Source organism: Brachyistius frenatus, unplaced genomic scaffold, assembly GCF_029030835.1.
Source record: "Brachyistius frenatus isolate BFR_SWC_R1_liver_20210118 unplaced genomic scaffold, ASM2903083v1 Contig_24, whole genome shotgun sequence".
Classification (NCBI taxonomy): domain Eukaryota; kingdom Metazoa; phylum Chordata; class Actinopteri; family Embiotocidae; genus Brachyistius; species Brachyistius frenatus.
Window position 1 is genome coordinate 4757554 of NW_027210623.1, and position 17653 is coordinate 4775206.

Below are 17653 nucleotides of genomic sequence, written 5' to 3' on the forward strand. Positions count from 1 at the left end.
TTTAGTAGGCTATATTTTCGGTTTTTTTTTTTTTTATTTCACACTTGTTTTGTAGTATACCTCTGTTTCCCATGTACGGCCCCTTTGAATTTGAATTTAGTCTTTCTTCTCTTTCGCCTACCTGCACTTATTATTCTCATTTTACAATCTGTAGATGGATAATTGGATGGATAGATACATTTCTACTGAAATGTGGTGATGTTATGGCTGGATTAATCTATTTAGGTTTTCGCCACTGGACCTCTGCTGCCTCAGGTTCAGTAACCTGCTCAGGAAACTATAGATAACAGCTGTAATTTGCACAGAAACGCAGATATCAAACAGTAGGCTACTCCAACATAATATCCTTTCTGACCACAGGACTTCTGTGACATTTCAAAGAAACAGAAATTTATTTAACTAAATACACCCTGGGAGAACAATACAATTATAGTTAAAAAATGGATTGTACCACAAAACCTTTAGGACAGGGCCACAAAATAACATAAGACACAACTATTTTCCGTTAGATATGCGAGCAAAAAGATCAGATTAACAAAAAATAAACCAAGTGACACACTGTGAACCTGGAGCAGTTTATCTGGCTGGAAATCTCGCCCTACAAGTTCTTTAGTAAATGCTTACTTTTACATTGCTAGCCTGAAAAGAGAGAATTAAGGGATACCACAAACAAAACAGTCTCATCAATATCTGTGAGGGTCTGTTAAAACTATGTAGTAAGTAACACTCAATTAAGCTTGAAAGCTGAAAAAATTATTTCTCAAGTCAAAATTCAACTTTATTTATGTACCATATGCCACTGAACTCAAAACAGTTTTTTGCATTCAAGGCTCAGACTTGCTTTACAATAACAACAAACAGAATATTAAAAAAAATAAAATAAAATAACATACACCTGTATATTTACATTTATTACATGTATTTATTCAATAAAATAGTTTATTTCAGTAGTAGACCACTTCTAGTGTAGACTCCTCCTTTCCAAGCTGCAGGTTGCATTACACAAACACTTGTGTGGGACCACGCAGCAGAAACATTCAGTGTTTAACAGTACATCAGCAGTGCACTTTTACAGCAGCAAGTTCACCATCTAGTGTTTGTCTGTTCACAGTGGGCTCTACTGGGATCTCTGAGTTAACACAGAGATTCATACACAACGTATTTTAGTACAAAATGTTCTCTCTGTGTGTCTCTCTGTCACACGCACACGCACACGCACACGCACACACACACACACGCGCACGCACGCACACACACACACTCACTTAAGTGCACTCAGATGTGGGCTTGCGTTGCCTCCAGTTTATCATCAGTAGTGATTCGTTGAAATAATCTTTTCTCTTTGTGTGTTCTTATAAGTTACATTTTTAAATGTAGACGTTGAGCTTTTGAACAGAGGGTTGGTCCCCTGAAGAGAAACAAGAAGAAACACACACACACACACACACACACACACACACACACACACACACACACACACACACACACACACACACACACACACACACACACACACACACACACACACAAAGAGATTATCAAAATATTGTCACCAATACATTAAAGCTCAGATTGTCTAGATATTTGCTATTGTCACAAGTTTCCATGAAAACATCAAAGCCAACAACGTGTTTTTTTTCCCGGTTTTTCCGTCTCTATACTGTCCAACATCCCCTGACTGTGGTCCTCAGCCCTATGCACATTTTAGTCAAATCATAAATCTTAAAGACAAGTCAAAAATATATATTTTTACTTTTAGAGAAAGCTACATAAGCCTGTTGTTAACAGATCCAAATTCACTGTGTGAAAACATGGTCTGGATACGCTCCAGAAAGAATTGTTTCTAGTCATTTACTCGTTTTGGACGTAGACCTCGGGTGAATTTGGAAACTACTGGAGCAGCGTTTAACTAATCGGCATTGACCTCCATATGCGCCGAAACACCATGTAGAAAAACACTGGTCGCTGATTGGTTCACCCTTTGGAGTGGCTGAACAAATGTTAATGCGAACAGTGTTTACAGACTAATTTTTTTCACAGTGAATAAACTGAAGCTGAATACTCTGACGGAGCCATCTTAGCCCAGTGTTCGAGTTTAAAAAAATCTTATGATCTGGACGGTTGGTTTTCTCACATTTTCCCTGATTTCCCCTCTCATCACTTGAATTTGTTATTTTCACACTGTTTCTGTATCTTTATGCCTCTGCAACAGCGCATGAGGCTTACGGCTTATGTTTTATGATTGAACATGCGTACCATCCAGCTCAGTCTCATGAACGTGGTATCTCAGGAATTTGGCTCAAACAATAGACTCAAAGATGAAATGTTTAGAATTGAGTACCCAAAGGTCAAAGTGACCTCACAAAACTAATTTCGGGCCATAATTCAAGCAATTCATATGATAACTATGAAAACATTTCACAGAAATGTCTAATAGGATAAGATGGTGAAGTGATGACATTTTGTATCCAAAGGTCAAAGGTCAATTGCCATGTGACCTCAAAATGTTCTGCAATTATTCAATGCCATAACTCAGGAACACGAGGGGAGATTGTGACCATTGCACACTGAATCGGTGACACTAATCTGATCTAAATCTGATCTTCTGTGCTGTCAGGATGAAGATGTGTGTGAAGCATCCACATTTTAGAATTTGTAGCTTCTTTGCAGCAACATCTATATTTGAAGCATTGCCAACCGTCATGGCTACAACTGTCAGAATCAATTTTATTGGCCAAATTCCTTCAAAGCCTTTAATACAATATATTATATGTACGGACATGGATGTGAACCGCAACTTCAATGACTGGCAGAGATAAGCATCCACAATGCAATAATTGTAATTTACAAAATGAATGTTAAATACGTTCTTTAGCTTTATAATTGTTCAACTGTACTCGATAAAAATACATTTGTGCAGGTTTAGCACAGAAGGGGACACTAAATCAGGCTTGAGATGATCACACAGACAATGCTTAATTTTTTGTTAATTACAATTCAGCGTTGATTTTGGTGCTTTCATGGTATTCCTTTAAAAAAATAAGAAATATTACAAGCATTATCTCGTAAACAACGTCAAGGTCTTACCGACTGCCATTTTGCCTTTGACCGCTCCGCCTCAAACTTGGCCACCTCTTTACGGTCGTGGACCGACACCAGCACCTTCCACACCCCCAGCAGGATCATGCCAATACACACCACAGACAGGGAGACCCCCAGGATAATCATTGGGATGTTGGGAGGCTCCGGGCATCCTGAGAAGGGACAGAGGAGGAGATGAGACTCACGCCAGAACTCCCTTCTGTTTAATGTGTTCTACATGTTGTTGTAAAGCTTACCGTACATCTGCAGATTGAAGGCAGTGGGCCCCGTCTCACCTTGTACCACATTAAATGAGACCCAGCACTCATCTTCCATCATCAGCATGCATGGCATAGAAGGGCTCTGGTCATAATCTGAGAGGAAATGCGAACATACATATCCATAAGGAACGAGCGATTTGTATATCATCTTCCCTTTTGTGCTGAGGATGTAAAAGGATATACCCTCCTCTGTTGGGCTGTCAGTGGGATTTCCATATCAAAGACTACAATCTGGTGTGTGTTCATGTGTGCGGACCACCCCATTGTATTTCACATCTGAAGCCTGAATATCCTCTGTGATAATCAGATATACCTCTCAGCTTGCACAAGTACAGCGGCTTTAAAATCAACTCGGCTATAAAGGAAGACCAGGTCCTTTGGCTATTCACATGCACCACAATAGTGCTGCCTGTACAACAAGGTAAATAATATGTTCCCCATTGTCCCGCGCTACCCGAAAGGACATGGATGGTGTCGTGTTAGAGAGAGGGGGGTGCAGACTTCAGAGAGACACCCGAGTCCATGGAAGTCGGCATTCCTCCAAATCACTGACCCAAGCTGAAGCCTAGCGTGGCTCTGTGTTGATACCACTATCAAAAACACCGAGCTCAGAGAGACAACTGTCGTGGCAACAAGCATTTACAGCGCAGGTCATCATGCATCAGAAGTGTACAGGGGATGCTTCTTACGCCAGAAGAAAAGAGGTTTCCTATGAAGGAAACTGTTGTTTTTGACTGGTGGATGAAAGTCACACTACTTGAGTGTGAGTACTTCCATTAAATTTGTTAATAACAGTGACTAATGACAGGCAACTTGCATAGACTTGAAACCTGCCTGAGATCCTGCTTGCTTTCATGATGACAGTTGCAATTAGGATAAACAGGACTGTTTTGTAAATTCCTCCTTATTCATCACTTCCAAGGAAGTCTGACATTCAAGTTTGGTTGTCATAACACCACACACACTTCAGTTACTGTATAAACAGGGATGACAAGCAGGAACCAAATGGGGATGACGTAAAAGAAGCTTTTGGCTTTTATTGTAGTTTTTTGCAACACAAAATACATTTTTCAGACGTTTCAGATCTTAACAGTTCAACTTGAAAGCACCAGTGGGTAAAAGTTTTATTTTATTTTTTATTTTATTTTTGGGGGGGGGCTTCATTTTATAGTAACAATAAGAGAGATAAATAGGAAACAGTGCATGTGTGTATAAGTGACTGGGATAAAGAGATCGATAGGAACATCCAACAAAAGGCCAAAGGTCCGCAGGCATCATTAAACAGCTGCAGTTATCTAGCTGCAACCTCAATAACCTCTGAGCTGATAGTGAAGCAGCATTGACAGTTCTCAGACACAGAACAGATAGATTATTGAGTCCTTTACCTGCTGTTGTGTTGATGGAAATTTTAGGAACGCTGCACTTTTGAACACACAACTCAGCATCATCCTTTTCTTGAAAATAGCACTCTACACAGGTCCTGGTGTTAAAACAGAAAAAAACAAAAGGTCAGGTTTGCCTGAGAGATGACACAGTAACCTTTGGGAAGCTAAAATCTAATGAGGCTTCAATCACTGACACAGGGAGTACAGAGGAAACACAGTGTTGGTCACTTATCAGTGTTTTCCCAAGGCTTCACTCACTCTATATCGCCAGTCTCCCCTGTAACAGTGGTATCAAATGGCATTAACCCTGACAGCTGCTTTACAATGGAGAAAGGAAATCTCTTCACGCTGTGTTGGGGACATTAGTGTCTTTTGATGTTACATGGAAGGTGTAGACACATGTGAACAAGGGGACCAGAATCTGATATGCCTGAACTCAAAAGAACAGACAGATCATGTGGCATAAGGAGACAACATCTTATATCTTCCAGGTACAGAAACAGCAATTATAGAGGTAAAGCTGACACAGTCGTCTACATTACACCCTTATTGAGCTTAAAGACGTAAATGTGTTCTCACCTTGCAGAGCTACAGGCTTCTCCACACGTTGGGCACTTCTCACACTTGTCCCCAGATGCTCCAGGAACAGAGCAGACGCACTGGCCGCACTTGCATTTCCCCCTGCCGCTGCAGAGGACGCTGTCCTCCGACACGCAGGCCTCAGTGCTGGTGCTGCAGTTACAATACTCCCCTGTCCAACCGCTGTGACAGTGACACTCACCGCAGTCACACATTCCGTGACCTACGAGCACAAAATCTGTCAATGACAAACCCAGGCTCACCACAAAAACATGTGAATAATTCAGAACAATAATACGCAGTTACTCACCTCCGCATAGCTCCCCGCGGAAGCGGACACAGGAGTAATTGTCACACTCGCAGTAAGGTCCGTAGATGCGGCCAAAGCTGGACGCATGACACACACACTGTCCGCAATAGCACTGCCCCTGACCATTGCATATCTCGGACTTTTCGTTGGCGAGGCAGTTACTCAACAAAGTGCTCTCCTCATTGCATTCGCACTGTGCTCCCAGGAACCCCGGCTGACACTCGCACACGCCACACTGGAAAGCCCCTTGGCCCTCGGTGCACTGGCTGCTGTTTGCTTTGGGAGGCTGCTGGCAGTCACAGGAGCAAACAGACTCCAGTTCCACCTCCAGGCTGTCCTGTAAACCCACCGGTTTGAGGGAGAAGTGACGAACTCCTGACAGGCATCCTGGAAGCTCCACGGACACATTGAACACTACCTGAGGAGCAAAGACGAGGTCTCATGAAAACAAGACCACAATGAACGGATCCTAATAAGTTTGACCTGTCAGACCACTGTGCTGCAGAGTAAATCTATTTCACTGAGTGACATACTACTTTATTTAGAAGAACATGAGCAGTATAATTCATTAAAAAAAAAATCCAACATAAACCATCAGACTGCCGTAAGTACTAGAAATCAAACGTGTATTCATGCATCCCTGAAAATATTCTCCAACAAATGCAGTAATTAATCTCCCTCAGAGTAACATTTGCTTCAGTAAAAACTACAGTGCACAGCTGTTTCAAGATAAGGTTAAACTTTACATCTGAAACCCAATTTTTTAAAAAGGGGTTTTTTATAGGCTTTGTTAAAAATAAGAAAGATGTAATATTGCTGGCTTTATTAAAAAAGAAATATTTTAATAGTTTATAAAGCACTGCTTGGTCTTGGACTGTTTGTCTTGTCATGTTTAAATGCCGTATGACCCAGGTTCAGTGCCATGAAACTTTGACTTGATCTTAAGTAGGATATAAACCAGTGAGGCAGCTTTTAGATTTTATACTTTGAGCTGTTAGAACAGCCAGAAGCATGAGTGTCTTTATGGTAGCTTTTATTGTCTTCCATTTGTGATCTTTATTGTCTTCCCTTTTGTAACAACATATTTATTTTCTTTCATATTCTAATCTCGTGTCTCTGTTTTTTATTTTTTTATTTTTGGTGTCTACAATGGTTCTACTGTTTCTCTGCTATCTAATCTGTCTCAGTAGTTTGACAAAATTTGCCTCTGAAGCACTTTGAACTGCACCAGCCTAGATGAAAGGTGCTGTAAAAATACCAAGAAAAAAACAATTCAAAGCAAAAGCAACTGACCGTCTCTCCTGTTTTGATGTTGGAGCAGTGTTTTAGATCAGGGAGAACGGTCCCATTTGGACAAATGGTTGTGAAGGACATCTGCAGCTTCTCTGTGTCTCCAAGTACCTCTAGTTCAATCTCTGAACGCACCTCCTGCAAAACAGTTCATGTACATTATAGCAGCCCGTATGGAAAAGCACTGGGCAGCACAGTGACTCAACAGAAGGCTTTCCCCTCCCAAAACTCACAAAGATCCTATTAATGTTTTGACTTTTGTTGTCATAAGGCGGGATTTCCAAGTTGAATTATACGTTCACCCTGCGCTGACCTGTAATGTGCCGACAGTTTGAACCCTCCTATCTAATTCTCTCTTTTTGGGTGAGTCATCATCCCAGGTGTGCTATGCTATACAAAGCACCTGAGGAAAAACTGACGGCTAAGGAGAAAAGACTGTCTTTGACTGACTAATGAACTCTGTGATGGGCCGTCTGAATGTTAACAAAGGGTTAATAATGAGCTTCCTGTAAGGCTTGTAATTGTACTGCCTCGTATCTGTTGTTGAGGTCATTTGTTCCGACAGCTGTCACACTATTCAACACCACCATAAAATAACGTGGCACTGTTCATTTCCTTTCATTTCATGGCACCTGACACTTTCCATTCATCCCAAGCTGTATTTATTTATTTGTATTTAATTGCATTTGTTATTGAATACATAGTCTGTGTGTGTGTGTGTGTGTGTGTGTGTGTGTGTGTGTGTGTGTGTGTGTGTGTGTGTGTGTGTGTGTGTGTGTGTGTGTGTGTGTGTGTGTGTGTGTGTGTGTGTGTGTGTGTGTGTATTTATTTATTCATTGCTCTTATTTTTTTCTATAATAATTATTTGTATCTATATTATTTTATGTATAGTTATTTGTACTTTTTTTCTTTTCTTTTTGTGTGCACCTTTTTGTGTTTCTATGCTGCTGTGATGACTAAATTTCCCCACTGTGGGATTAATAAGGTCTAAGTCTAAGTCTTAAGAAGGACAAAACTGGGTCATTTATGGGAGGCACCCATCTGAACATGGATTAAGTAGGTGAAACAGAATCAAAAGCCTTCAGTGTTATTCAGTAAATATGTTGTAGGGTATTTAAAGTGTGTAGGCTCAAATATCCATCCACTACGCATCCAACATAAAAAAAAAAAATTGCAGGTAAGTATAAATACTAATCATCTTTATAATATCACTAAAATATACCTGTTTGTGTTGCATTTCCTTCAAGCACCACATCTACAATCAGTGTGATAACAGGGGACTCTGCTCTCGGTGTGGCAGAGACTAAATGTGGGCGTAAACGACAGAAGTGATGAAGTAATTAGAGGACTGCACACCCACCACCAGTCAGCGCCGCCAGGGGGGATTTACAAAACGACACAGAGAGCAGGAGATAGACAGGCAGAGAGCGATAGAGAGAGTGTGCGTGGGGAAGAAAGAGTAAGTCAGAGGCAGAGGGGACCAGGACATCAAACAGCTGGGACAAGCAGAAACTTGCTGCCAAACATGCTGATGCAAAGCACCGGGAGGTAGAGGGAAAACGTAATAGAGAGAAGAATGAAAGAGGAAAAGCACGAGAATAAGAAAGAACAGAGACAGCATCTACGGGCTGCCGTGTAAAAATGATGATGGACAGAACTCAGGCATGATATATCTTCACATGTATATGTTCGCGGTTCAAGCATTTAACATTTGCTAAAGATAGTTTCACTGCTTTTGTGATGGCAGGTGTTTTCTGTCTTATTTCTACTAACTAGTGTGTGCGTGCCTGCGGGCGGGCGGGCGGACACACACACACACACACACACACACACACACACACACTCTCTCTCTCTCTCTCTCTCTCTCTCTCTCTCTCTCTCTCTCTCTCTCTACCAGCACATCCAGACCACTGACATTTTTTATTTACTTTGTATGCTTTTACAATCAGCTCCAGGATGTTCTGCGAATCTGCCGCCAGGACTCCAACGGTGGCGCCAGGTATGAGATTTGCATAGTTCTAAGAGAAAAATAATAGATAAACAACCAAACCGCTGAGCAAATGTGAGCAGACTCGGCTCGTGTTCCTAAAAGCAAAGAACAGTATGGAAAAAAGAGCGGGGAAGAAAAAGTGGGCTAGTTCTAACAGGCTGAATGAGAATGCAGCGCAATAGATAAATATGTGTAATATGTGCCGCCACAAACACATTTTCCAGTTTGGACTTCTTCTGTAGGAAAAAGATTATTAACATTATAGGAATGAAATGTTACCTTGTAGTTGTGTTCCTGTTTTTCGGTTACAGCAAATATCAACAAGATGTTGTTCTCCACCACTTTATCAACCAGCTGACCCAGAGTCGGATACTCCTGAATAAAAAGGTGATTGTGGGTTTGAATAAAAAAATTTTTTTTTAAATTTAAAAAATTTAACTAAAATTCCACATAATGTATAAATATACAAAACAAAAAGCTCTTCCTAAAAAGATCCACTGAAGCTTTACCTGCACTGTGGACATGGAGTATTCATTGTTGACATCCAGGTGACACTGCCCGTCGTTGGGAATCACAATGCCGGCCATCTTACTGTCCATCCCAAAGTGTGAGTCAGCGTCACTGACGAACACCAGCAAACGCATGGAATCATTCCTCCACCCTATCTTGTCCTATCAGGAGACACATAACTGCACTGACTAATAAAGTTGGTAAGATAAATGAATCACAAACTAGCATCCAAGTTAACATCATTTAGAAAATCATAAATGCACAATCTCACCCCACAAACGGCTGCTTGCATGACAGCGTCAAAGCCACACTCTGGCACATCAACGTTTGCAGATACACGCTGCATAGCGATTATCTCATTGAACTTGTCAGTGCTGCTCGTCAAAGACAAGACATGTTTATAGCCAAATGTTGGCAGGCAGGTGACGCCTGCGCTGCTGCAAAACACAAGAGAAGTATGTTGGAAAAGTATGATTTTCTGAGATACCACATGATTTTGATCAGAACAGAGGACGTTGTTGATGCCGCTGGTAATGTTTTGATATTTACCTGCAGGGGTTGGCCAGTTCTTCTTCTGTGATCTTGATAAAGGGAAGGACAGGCTTTTCCACAAAAGAGCCAAAGCCCATTCGAAATTTACTGGTGAGGTGTGCCATCTCTTTAGACAGAGTGGAGCCCAAGTCTTTGATCATCACCAGATCGTCGATCATGGACGCCGACAGGTCCATCAGGTAGTAGATGTCCACAGGATAGTCCTTTGTGTGTTGAATCTTCACCTGGAAAGTCACCTGACTGCCTGTGCAAAAGCAAAATCAACGCCTTACTCTTATAAACGAACACCCACTTCTGGAGGCAAATCATTAAATCAAAATACTTTGGATTGCATACCAGGCCGCAGCTTGAGGGACATTTTTTGTGGGGAGATCTGAGTGCTGTTTGCGTTGCCCGGCTTCTTCCCGAGCGGCCGATCCTGGAGGATTCGGCCTTCGGAAACAGGGAACTCCAGTTGTTCCCTGGCACATCCCTTTCCTAGTAAGATATCCAGTGTGTCACATCTCTCTGTGACTGAAAACCAGTCTGTGAAATTCTGAGGCATGAAGGAGAAAGTCACACATTTTGCTGCTTACAGGCTGAAGGTCGAGGTTGTTTTATTGCATGCCGTAAAGTATATTACTTTCTCACATGCAGTGACATTCTGCTAATCTGTGACCCACATTCATATGTTTTTGAGTGCATTGCTGTCGTATGCCCACATGTTTTGGTTTTGTATGTGCAACTCTGGCTGCTTACCTCTTGTGTGCACCAGGCACAGTGAGGATTGAGCTGCAGACACTTGTCACAAGTCACAGCGCTGCCCGCTGAACATGATCCTGGAGCAAACACACATGAACACAGAGCACAGTTGTAAACATGAAATCGTAAACATCTACCGAAGTCTCATGACAGTTAAAGTCTCTCCAGGAAGGAGACCTGATTTTTAAAGTGTGTGAGGGTTTTGGATCTGGTTTGATTATGATTATTATGATGATTGCTATTATTATCATTCTATTGTCATTGGTAATTAAGCTTTTTCACAATAAAATGAACTTGACACAGTCACCAATGCCAAGACAGCATTGTTGGCTTGCTCCTGAGTGACTGTTGGTCTTTTGTTTGCACATGACAAACGTGGTTTTAAGCCGCACAAAACTCCAGCTTACCCTCCACGGTGTTGATCCAGTACCGGAGAATCAGGCTCAGCAGTATAAGCCCCATTAGTCCGTGAGGTTACTGGTTGAGGAAAAACAGAAGAAGATTTCAAGTTGTTTCATATTTACAGGAGTGAACCATATCCAGCGTCATGCCTCCTCTACTCAACCGAAAACAGACCAGAGAGGCGAGCGCTGCCGAGTCGCGGCCACCTGGATAGATGGAGGAGGAGGAGGTGACTGGCTGCCTTTACCTGCCTGCGCTGCCTTTTAAATCCACTTCCGTACAGGTGAGAAAGCGAGGCGGGCGCGAGGAAGAACCAAACCACTGACAAAGCTAACTGCTGGCTGATTTGGTTTCCCACCCTGATCATGAATTAGGTTCGTTTCTAATGAAAGTATTATGTTAAATACAAGGGGGAGTGTTAAGAAAATGCTAAAGAAAACGGAATATGAACATTAGGAATTTAATTCATATTTTAAAGGTATTTAGAATCGAGTTTGCATACTTTATAAGAATTTAAAAGAATACTATTGTAAAAAAAAAACAACAAAAAACAGCTAGTATTTAAAATAACTTTTTATACGAAATAAAGACACCCATTGTTAATTTTTAGCCATCAAGTACACACCTTTGTCTTTGAGAGGAAGAGTTAAGATGGTGCCGACGTCATCCATGGCAAACTGATGCGACTACTTTTTGCATTCTGGAAATACAACTTTTCACATTTAAAACGCGCCGTTACTGTGGACTGCCTGTTGTGCTCGTTTAAAGTGAAAACTGTCTCCCTCTTTGCATTTCACGTCTAAATGAAAGAAACACAGGTAAGACTAAGCTACCTTCGGACTTGAAGTAAGTTAGTCTTAGCTACAAACCCAGCAACCATGATAGATCCACAGCTAAAATGTTTTTTTTTTTTTAAATTTTTTTAAGTCAGTGCAGATCAGCAGGAATTGCATTCAAACACAATAAATGTCTTTATTTGCTGGTTTGTTCACCAACGTGTCCTGTTGGTAATCAGCACGCAGGTGTTCAGAGAACAACACCTGTATGCTACATGTTTATGCTATTCACCTGCTTTAAATGACAAAGGCTTTAATGTGTTTGGAGTTTATCCATGGTGGTTTGTATCATTCATGTCGATATGTAAAAGGTAGTTAACAAAGACACCACCCAGGAGTAAAAAGAAAATTAACAAATGATGCATGAGGCTTTTTAAAAGTATTCTGGATACTTTAACAATGACCATAAACAAAATGAATCTGGGATCACGCTCTGATACCGGCTGCATTATTTCTATTTATTTCTGTTATAAAAGTCTCTGTAAAGGCTGAAATTGATCAAACTTATGGTTTTATGTTGTTCTCTTTCTGTTAGGTAGTGTTGGATTTTATGTAAAGCACTTGTGAGGCACTCTGGGACGTTGGATTTAGAAGGTGCTGTAGAAATGAAGTTACTTAAAGGATTTTCGAAGTGTCCACATTACTAAAAGATTGTTTACACTGGCGCTCCATTGCTGCATGGATGTAATAGCCTTGAATTAAGGCACGCTCTAATAAGATTGCTTAATCATTGGACCTTGGCTGAAGAGTCATAAAATAAATCCAGACAGTCCACACCAAAGCAAATATATCCTCTGAACTCGATTACCCAGACGCCATCACAGGATATATGTTAATATTTAACAACGCATCAACATGAATCATTGTTGTTGTCTCGCCAGAATTTTTCAGCTTGACAATTACCAAACCAACTTTGCAGGCCTATCACGCGATATGAAACATGACCGGGAGGGTGTGTGTGTGTGTGTGTGTGTGTGTGTGTGTGTGTGTGTGTGTGTGTGTGTGTGTGTAATACAGGAGGGAGAAGGGTGGAGCTGCGTAGGTGTTGAACCATTGACAGCTGCAGTGCAAATATCCCTGCTTGTCCCAACTCAGAGGAATCTCACAAATCAGCACCGCACCCCTTTGAATCTGGGGGAGTCCCATCTGTCACCCCAAACCAACCCCCCCACCCCCTCCACCTCCCCACTCCACTGATGCCAGTCCCGTCTCACTCTGCTCTTCTTACCGTCCTTTCATTTTTCACTCACTTCTCTCTCCTCAGATCTTTGCATTTTGATTAATCTTTCCCAGCAGTCCTCGTGATCTGCGCATACTGGCATTTAATTTATTCTTCCTTTTAGGTTAATTCCTCTCATTTTCTGTCTGCCAATCTACCTGTGATCCTCCTCCTCTCCTCTCCTCTCCTCTCCTCTCCTCTCCTCTCCTCTCCTCTCCTCTCCTCTCCTCTCCTCTCCTCTCCTCTCCTCTCCTCTCCTCTCCTCTCCTCTCCTCTCCTCTCCTCTCCTCTCCTCTCCTCTCCTCTCCTCTCCTCTCCTCTCCTCTCCTCTCCTCTCCTCTCCTCTCCTCTCCTCTCTTCTCTTGACGAAATAACTCAACATGATGCAATCAGACACCATTTTTTTGCAACACCTGATTTCTGTTCATCTCATGTCAAGTGGGTGAAATGTCGAAGGTGTAATAAAGCATCACAGTTGCACCTCACTTTCTCACATTTCAACCTGACTTTACTCTGAATTGAAAACCTGTTTCCTTTCACTTGAGTTCTGGAGAGATCATAAATATGATGGTATTGATTTAACCACATCCTGAGATTATTTATAAACAGTATAAGACTCTCCGGAATTCAGAAATCCATAAATCCTTCTCCCAGATCTCTCTCTGTGTTAACTGCATAGAAATGAACATAGAGATTAACCCTGCAATGAGCCAACTCACCTTCAGGGCCGTCCTCTGATAACATGCTGTCCCGTCTCAGTCTCTCTGCCTTGTCATCAAGTGAAAAATTAAGAGAAATGGAGACGCGTCAGGGCAGCACATTCGGTCCTATTGTATCCCAGCATTCGTCAGAGTAACAGTAAACCTATTGTAACGGCGCCCTTTATGAAGCATGGCGCTAGGGTGACCCTGCTGCCCATGCTCCTCGGCTCATGTGTGGTTGTGGTTGTGTGTGTGTGTGTGTGTGTGTGTGTGTGTGTGTGCGCGTGTGCGTGTGTGTGTGTGTGCGTGCGCATCTGAAAGTGGGTGAGTGTGTGTGCATGCATTCTAGGGTCATGTGTGGGTGTTTGTACAAGCTCCAACTTGCCCGTGTGTGTGTGTGTGTGTGTGTGTGTGTGTGTGTGTGTGTGTGTGTGTGTGTGTGTGTGTGTGTGTGTGTGTGTGTGTGTGTGCGTGTGCGTAGGGGGAGGCTGTAATGATAATGAGTGACAGGAACAACTGCCAGCAGCGAGTCCTCCACACGAGCTAGCTTCTTTATGAAGAGACGACCCGACTGATGTGCTAGTGTTGCACTCCAGAGGGTAACGACGATGTGAACGTCACCACAAATCTCCTGACGGAAGAATGAGGGTGTTGCGATTAGTCTGGATTGTGTGCGTGTTCGTATGTTTGCTCAAGTTCAATTACTTTCTGCAGTGAGGAGGAGGAGGAAGCCGAGAGAAGGAGTGCCAGTGCTGTGATACAGACTCCTTCTTCCAGCGGTATGGCAGGAATGCAGGTGTACACATGCAGTATGAGTGGAACAAAATAATAAGGGCGCAGGAAAAACACTATGAAAGAATTGAAGATTACATAGCCCCAAAATTCACAGTGTTTCTCTCAGAGGCCATTACAACACACACCACTCTCTACTCTTAAACCCTCGGTTCAGCTACAAACAAGAATCTACAACCATGAGTTAAATGCTCACGTCAGTCTGCTACCATGCTCACAGTGAAAATGCTGTAAGCATGTTGATGTTTAGCAGGTATAATGCTGTTTATAATGTTTAATGTATCAGTTTAGGAACATGCTAATATTTTCAAACAGCAGTGAACACAAAGTGCAGCTGAGGCTGATGGGAATGTCATTAGTTTTGCAGATATATGGGTTCATACCAAATTATTGGAGACATTTTAAACTTATAATAGTGCAAAAAGAAAAGAAAAGAAAAGTCAGCAGATCAAAGTTGTTGCAGTTCATTCTCTGGGGACCATAAATGCTTGTATCAAATTGTACAGCACTCCATCTCTTAGTTGTTGAGACATTTCAATCTGGACCAAAGTGGTGGTAGAGACATGCAGCTAACATGGCTCAAAACTTCAAAGACAATAAGCCACAGGAAGAACAAAAGAGGAGATACTTCTCTCCTTTGATCCAACAACATTCCAGTTGAACATTTAATTGTTACACTTACCTGAAATACAATGATATGCAACGGAGGCAGAATATTTTACACTATTATTATTATTATTATTTTACAGTTAAACAATACTGTATTGCCCAAAATGGCATCAGTGCACTGAACAGTGAACTTCTGTAGGTATGTAATAATTATAGATAAATATTTAATAAAAAAAATAAAAAAAACACAAATTTCCAAATTGTTCCTGAGCATCTTGTTTTGCATTATGTTGTGTAAAAAAAAACAACTTTTGACAAACATGTTAGAAGCTGCTTCTAGTAACAGTTTGCTGTGGTATGTTTATTGGCTGTGTTCTGACTTGAGTGAGTAAGAATGAGGAAATGTGTCAAACACAGTTGACATAACAGGTAGTGACAGGTGGGAAGAGGTAACAGATACTCTACTTTGTTCAGAGCTTTGACCTTTGCTTTAGATATTGGGGTGGATTCATATTTTAAATGTTAATAACAACAATAACATTCAATGGCAAGCTCACTGTAACTGTAAGCATGTCTTCATAAAGAGCTAGAGTTAAACCTAAGTCCAGCAGCAGTATTTGTACCTGACATCCTGATAGTCATATTACAACAGTGCACTACGCTGTGACGTCCTGGTTGAAGCGTCTCTTGTTGTGAAAGCTTTAATGTTCAGATGTATCCTGCAGGAATGCAAATTTGTTGTCATACAAACATGAACGAGGCTTATGAGAATAACGAGCTCCCCAAAGTTTTATTCATAAATTTATTAAACATCAAAAGATATGTTTTGATAGGTCGCGGTTCTTCTTTAAGTTGATGTCAGAATATATATTGTTCTGGTCAAAAGTTTAATTTGGCAATGCAACCGAGGAGGAATTCACATTGTCTTCTTAAGTAAACGCATCATTGTCCCACTGTTAAAAACTTCCATTTCAAGTAAGATCATGATTATTTTTCGTCACAAATTTATCTTCTGATTAATTTCTTGATTCAGTGGTTGTTTATTCTAAATGTAAAAATGCAGAAAATAGTGAGATATGCCATTAAGACTACAAAGAGCCCTCTTTGACTCCTCCATCGGTCTATCCAATCAATCATCTAAACCTAAAAGTTGGTTTTTATTTAGTTGTATTACAACAAGCTGAAAACTGGATTAATGAATAATTTATTAACTGTAGATTTCCTACTTTAGTTTTACTTTTGTAGCTCTAAAATGAATCTTTTTGGTCTGCTGGTTGGACAAAACAAGACGCTCTCCTGGGATGTAGGAAAATGTTTAGGGTCATTTGTTTTTTGAAACTACTGTATATTCTCACATTTAGACCAAATAACTGGTAGTTGCATCCCTATATATTATATTAAAAAAAAAAGCTTGCTTTAAATTTAACCATCCCTTTTTGCTTATCTTGTTCTTAAACATCTGAAAACACCTTTGACCCAGATTTGGGGATTATAATACTGACAGTAACAATCAGTAACAGTGTGCATCTCTTGGAAACCTCCCATGTGTTGCATTGTGGATGTGTATCACACTGAATGAATGATATTGGATACTGTAGTAGGCCTCTCCCCTTCACGTCTGTGCCCCGACTCTGACCTTGGTCTTTCTCCAGGGATCCGAGCCATGTGTCCCCTCAGCTGTGCAGAATTAAAAGTGAGACGGCAAGCGCAGGGCAGGAAAGCGAGAGAGACTCCAGGGCTTGTGTCTTATGTTCAAAGGTTTGATGCCCTTACAATTGGCATTTGATTGACATGAGTGTGTGCATGAGCTGCATGGGACATGTATGTATATTCCTGGAGTTGGGACTGGATGGTGTGGTGTGTGTTGGGGGGGGGGGTGTGATGAGTAATCTTCCACCCCGGTGGTTTTGATCCCACTGACTGGTAAGAGATGGGGGCATGGTGCCTTTATGTCTCTGGGATCAGCTGCGTTAAATCTCAGCTTAAGACAGATCCGGTATAAGAGTGAAACTACAAAGGCTGTGCGCCTGAAATAGAGCAGTAAACGGCTGAGGCATGAGCACACATGTTGCTCATCCGATCCGCCTTACGATACGTAACGTCAGAAATAGTCGCACAACAAGATATCAGAGCATGAAAATTAGTTCAGGTTTCTTATGTGCTGGACACGTCTGGCTCACAGCGCCCTCTGCTGGAAGATAATCTGTACAGCCCTTATTTTTGTTTTAATACTTCCTCTTCATTGTATGCTCAGAGGATTCCAGGTTGTTGGGGCTATATATGTCTTTATTTACATTTAACTACTTTTATTATGAAGTCAAATTTCATGTCAAGCACAGTATGACACATGTGCTAGAACATATATGTATGTTCTG

General features: G+C 41.4%; 1 protein-coding gene across 2 annotated transcripts; it reads right to left on the reverse strand.

Moving 5' to 3' along the window:
* Positions 1-753: 753 nt before the first annotated feature.
* On the reverse strand, positions 754-13956 carry itgb6 (integrin, beta 6). Of its 2 annotated transcripts, XM_069697819.1 has the most exons (16): positions 13896-13956; positions 11127-11196; positions 10717-10796; positions 10315-10513; positions 9976-10222; positions 9698-9863; positions 9426-9587; positions 9196-9291; positions 8855-8944; positions 6930-7064; positions 5637-6054; positions 5327-5549; positions 4748-4842; positions 3339-3455; positions 3088-3254; positions 754-1408 (listed from the first exon to the last, which is right to left on the reverse strand). In XM_069697819.1, the coding sequence occupies exons 2-16, from the start codon at positions 11179-11181 to the stop codon at positions 1310-1312; spliced, it is 2349 nt and encodes a 782-aa protein (XP_069553920.1). In that variant the 5' UTR covers positions 11182-11196; positions 13896-13956; the 3' UTR covers positions 754-1309. The 2 variants fall into 2 exon arrangements, with proteins under 2 accessions (XP_069553920.1, XP_069553922.1); XM_069697821.1 differs by lacking the exons at positions 8855-8944; positions 13896-13956 and having other exon boundaries at positions 11127-11311.
* Positions 13957-17653: the final 3697 nt, after the last annotated feature.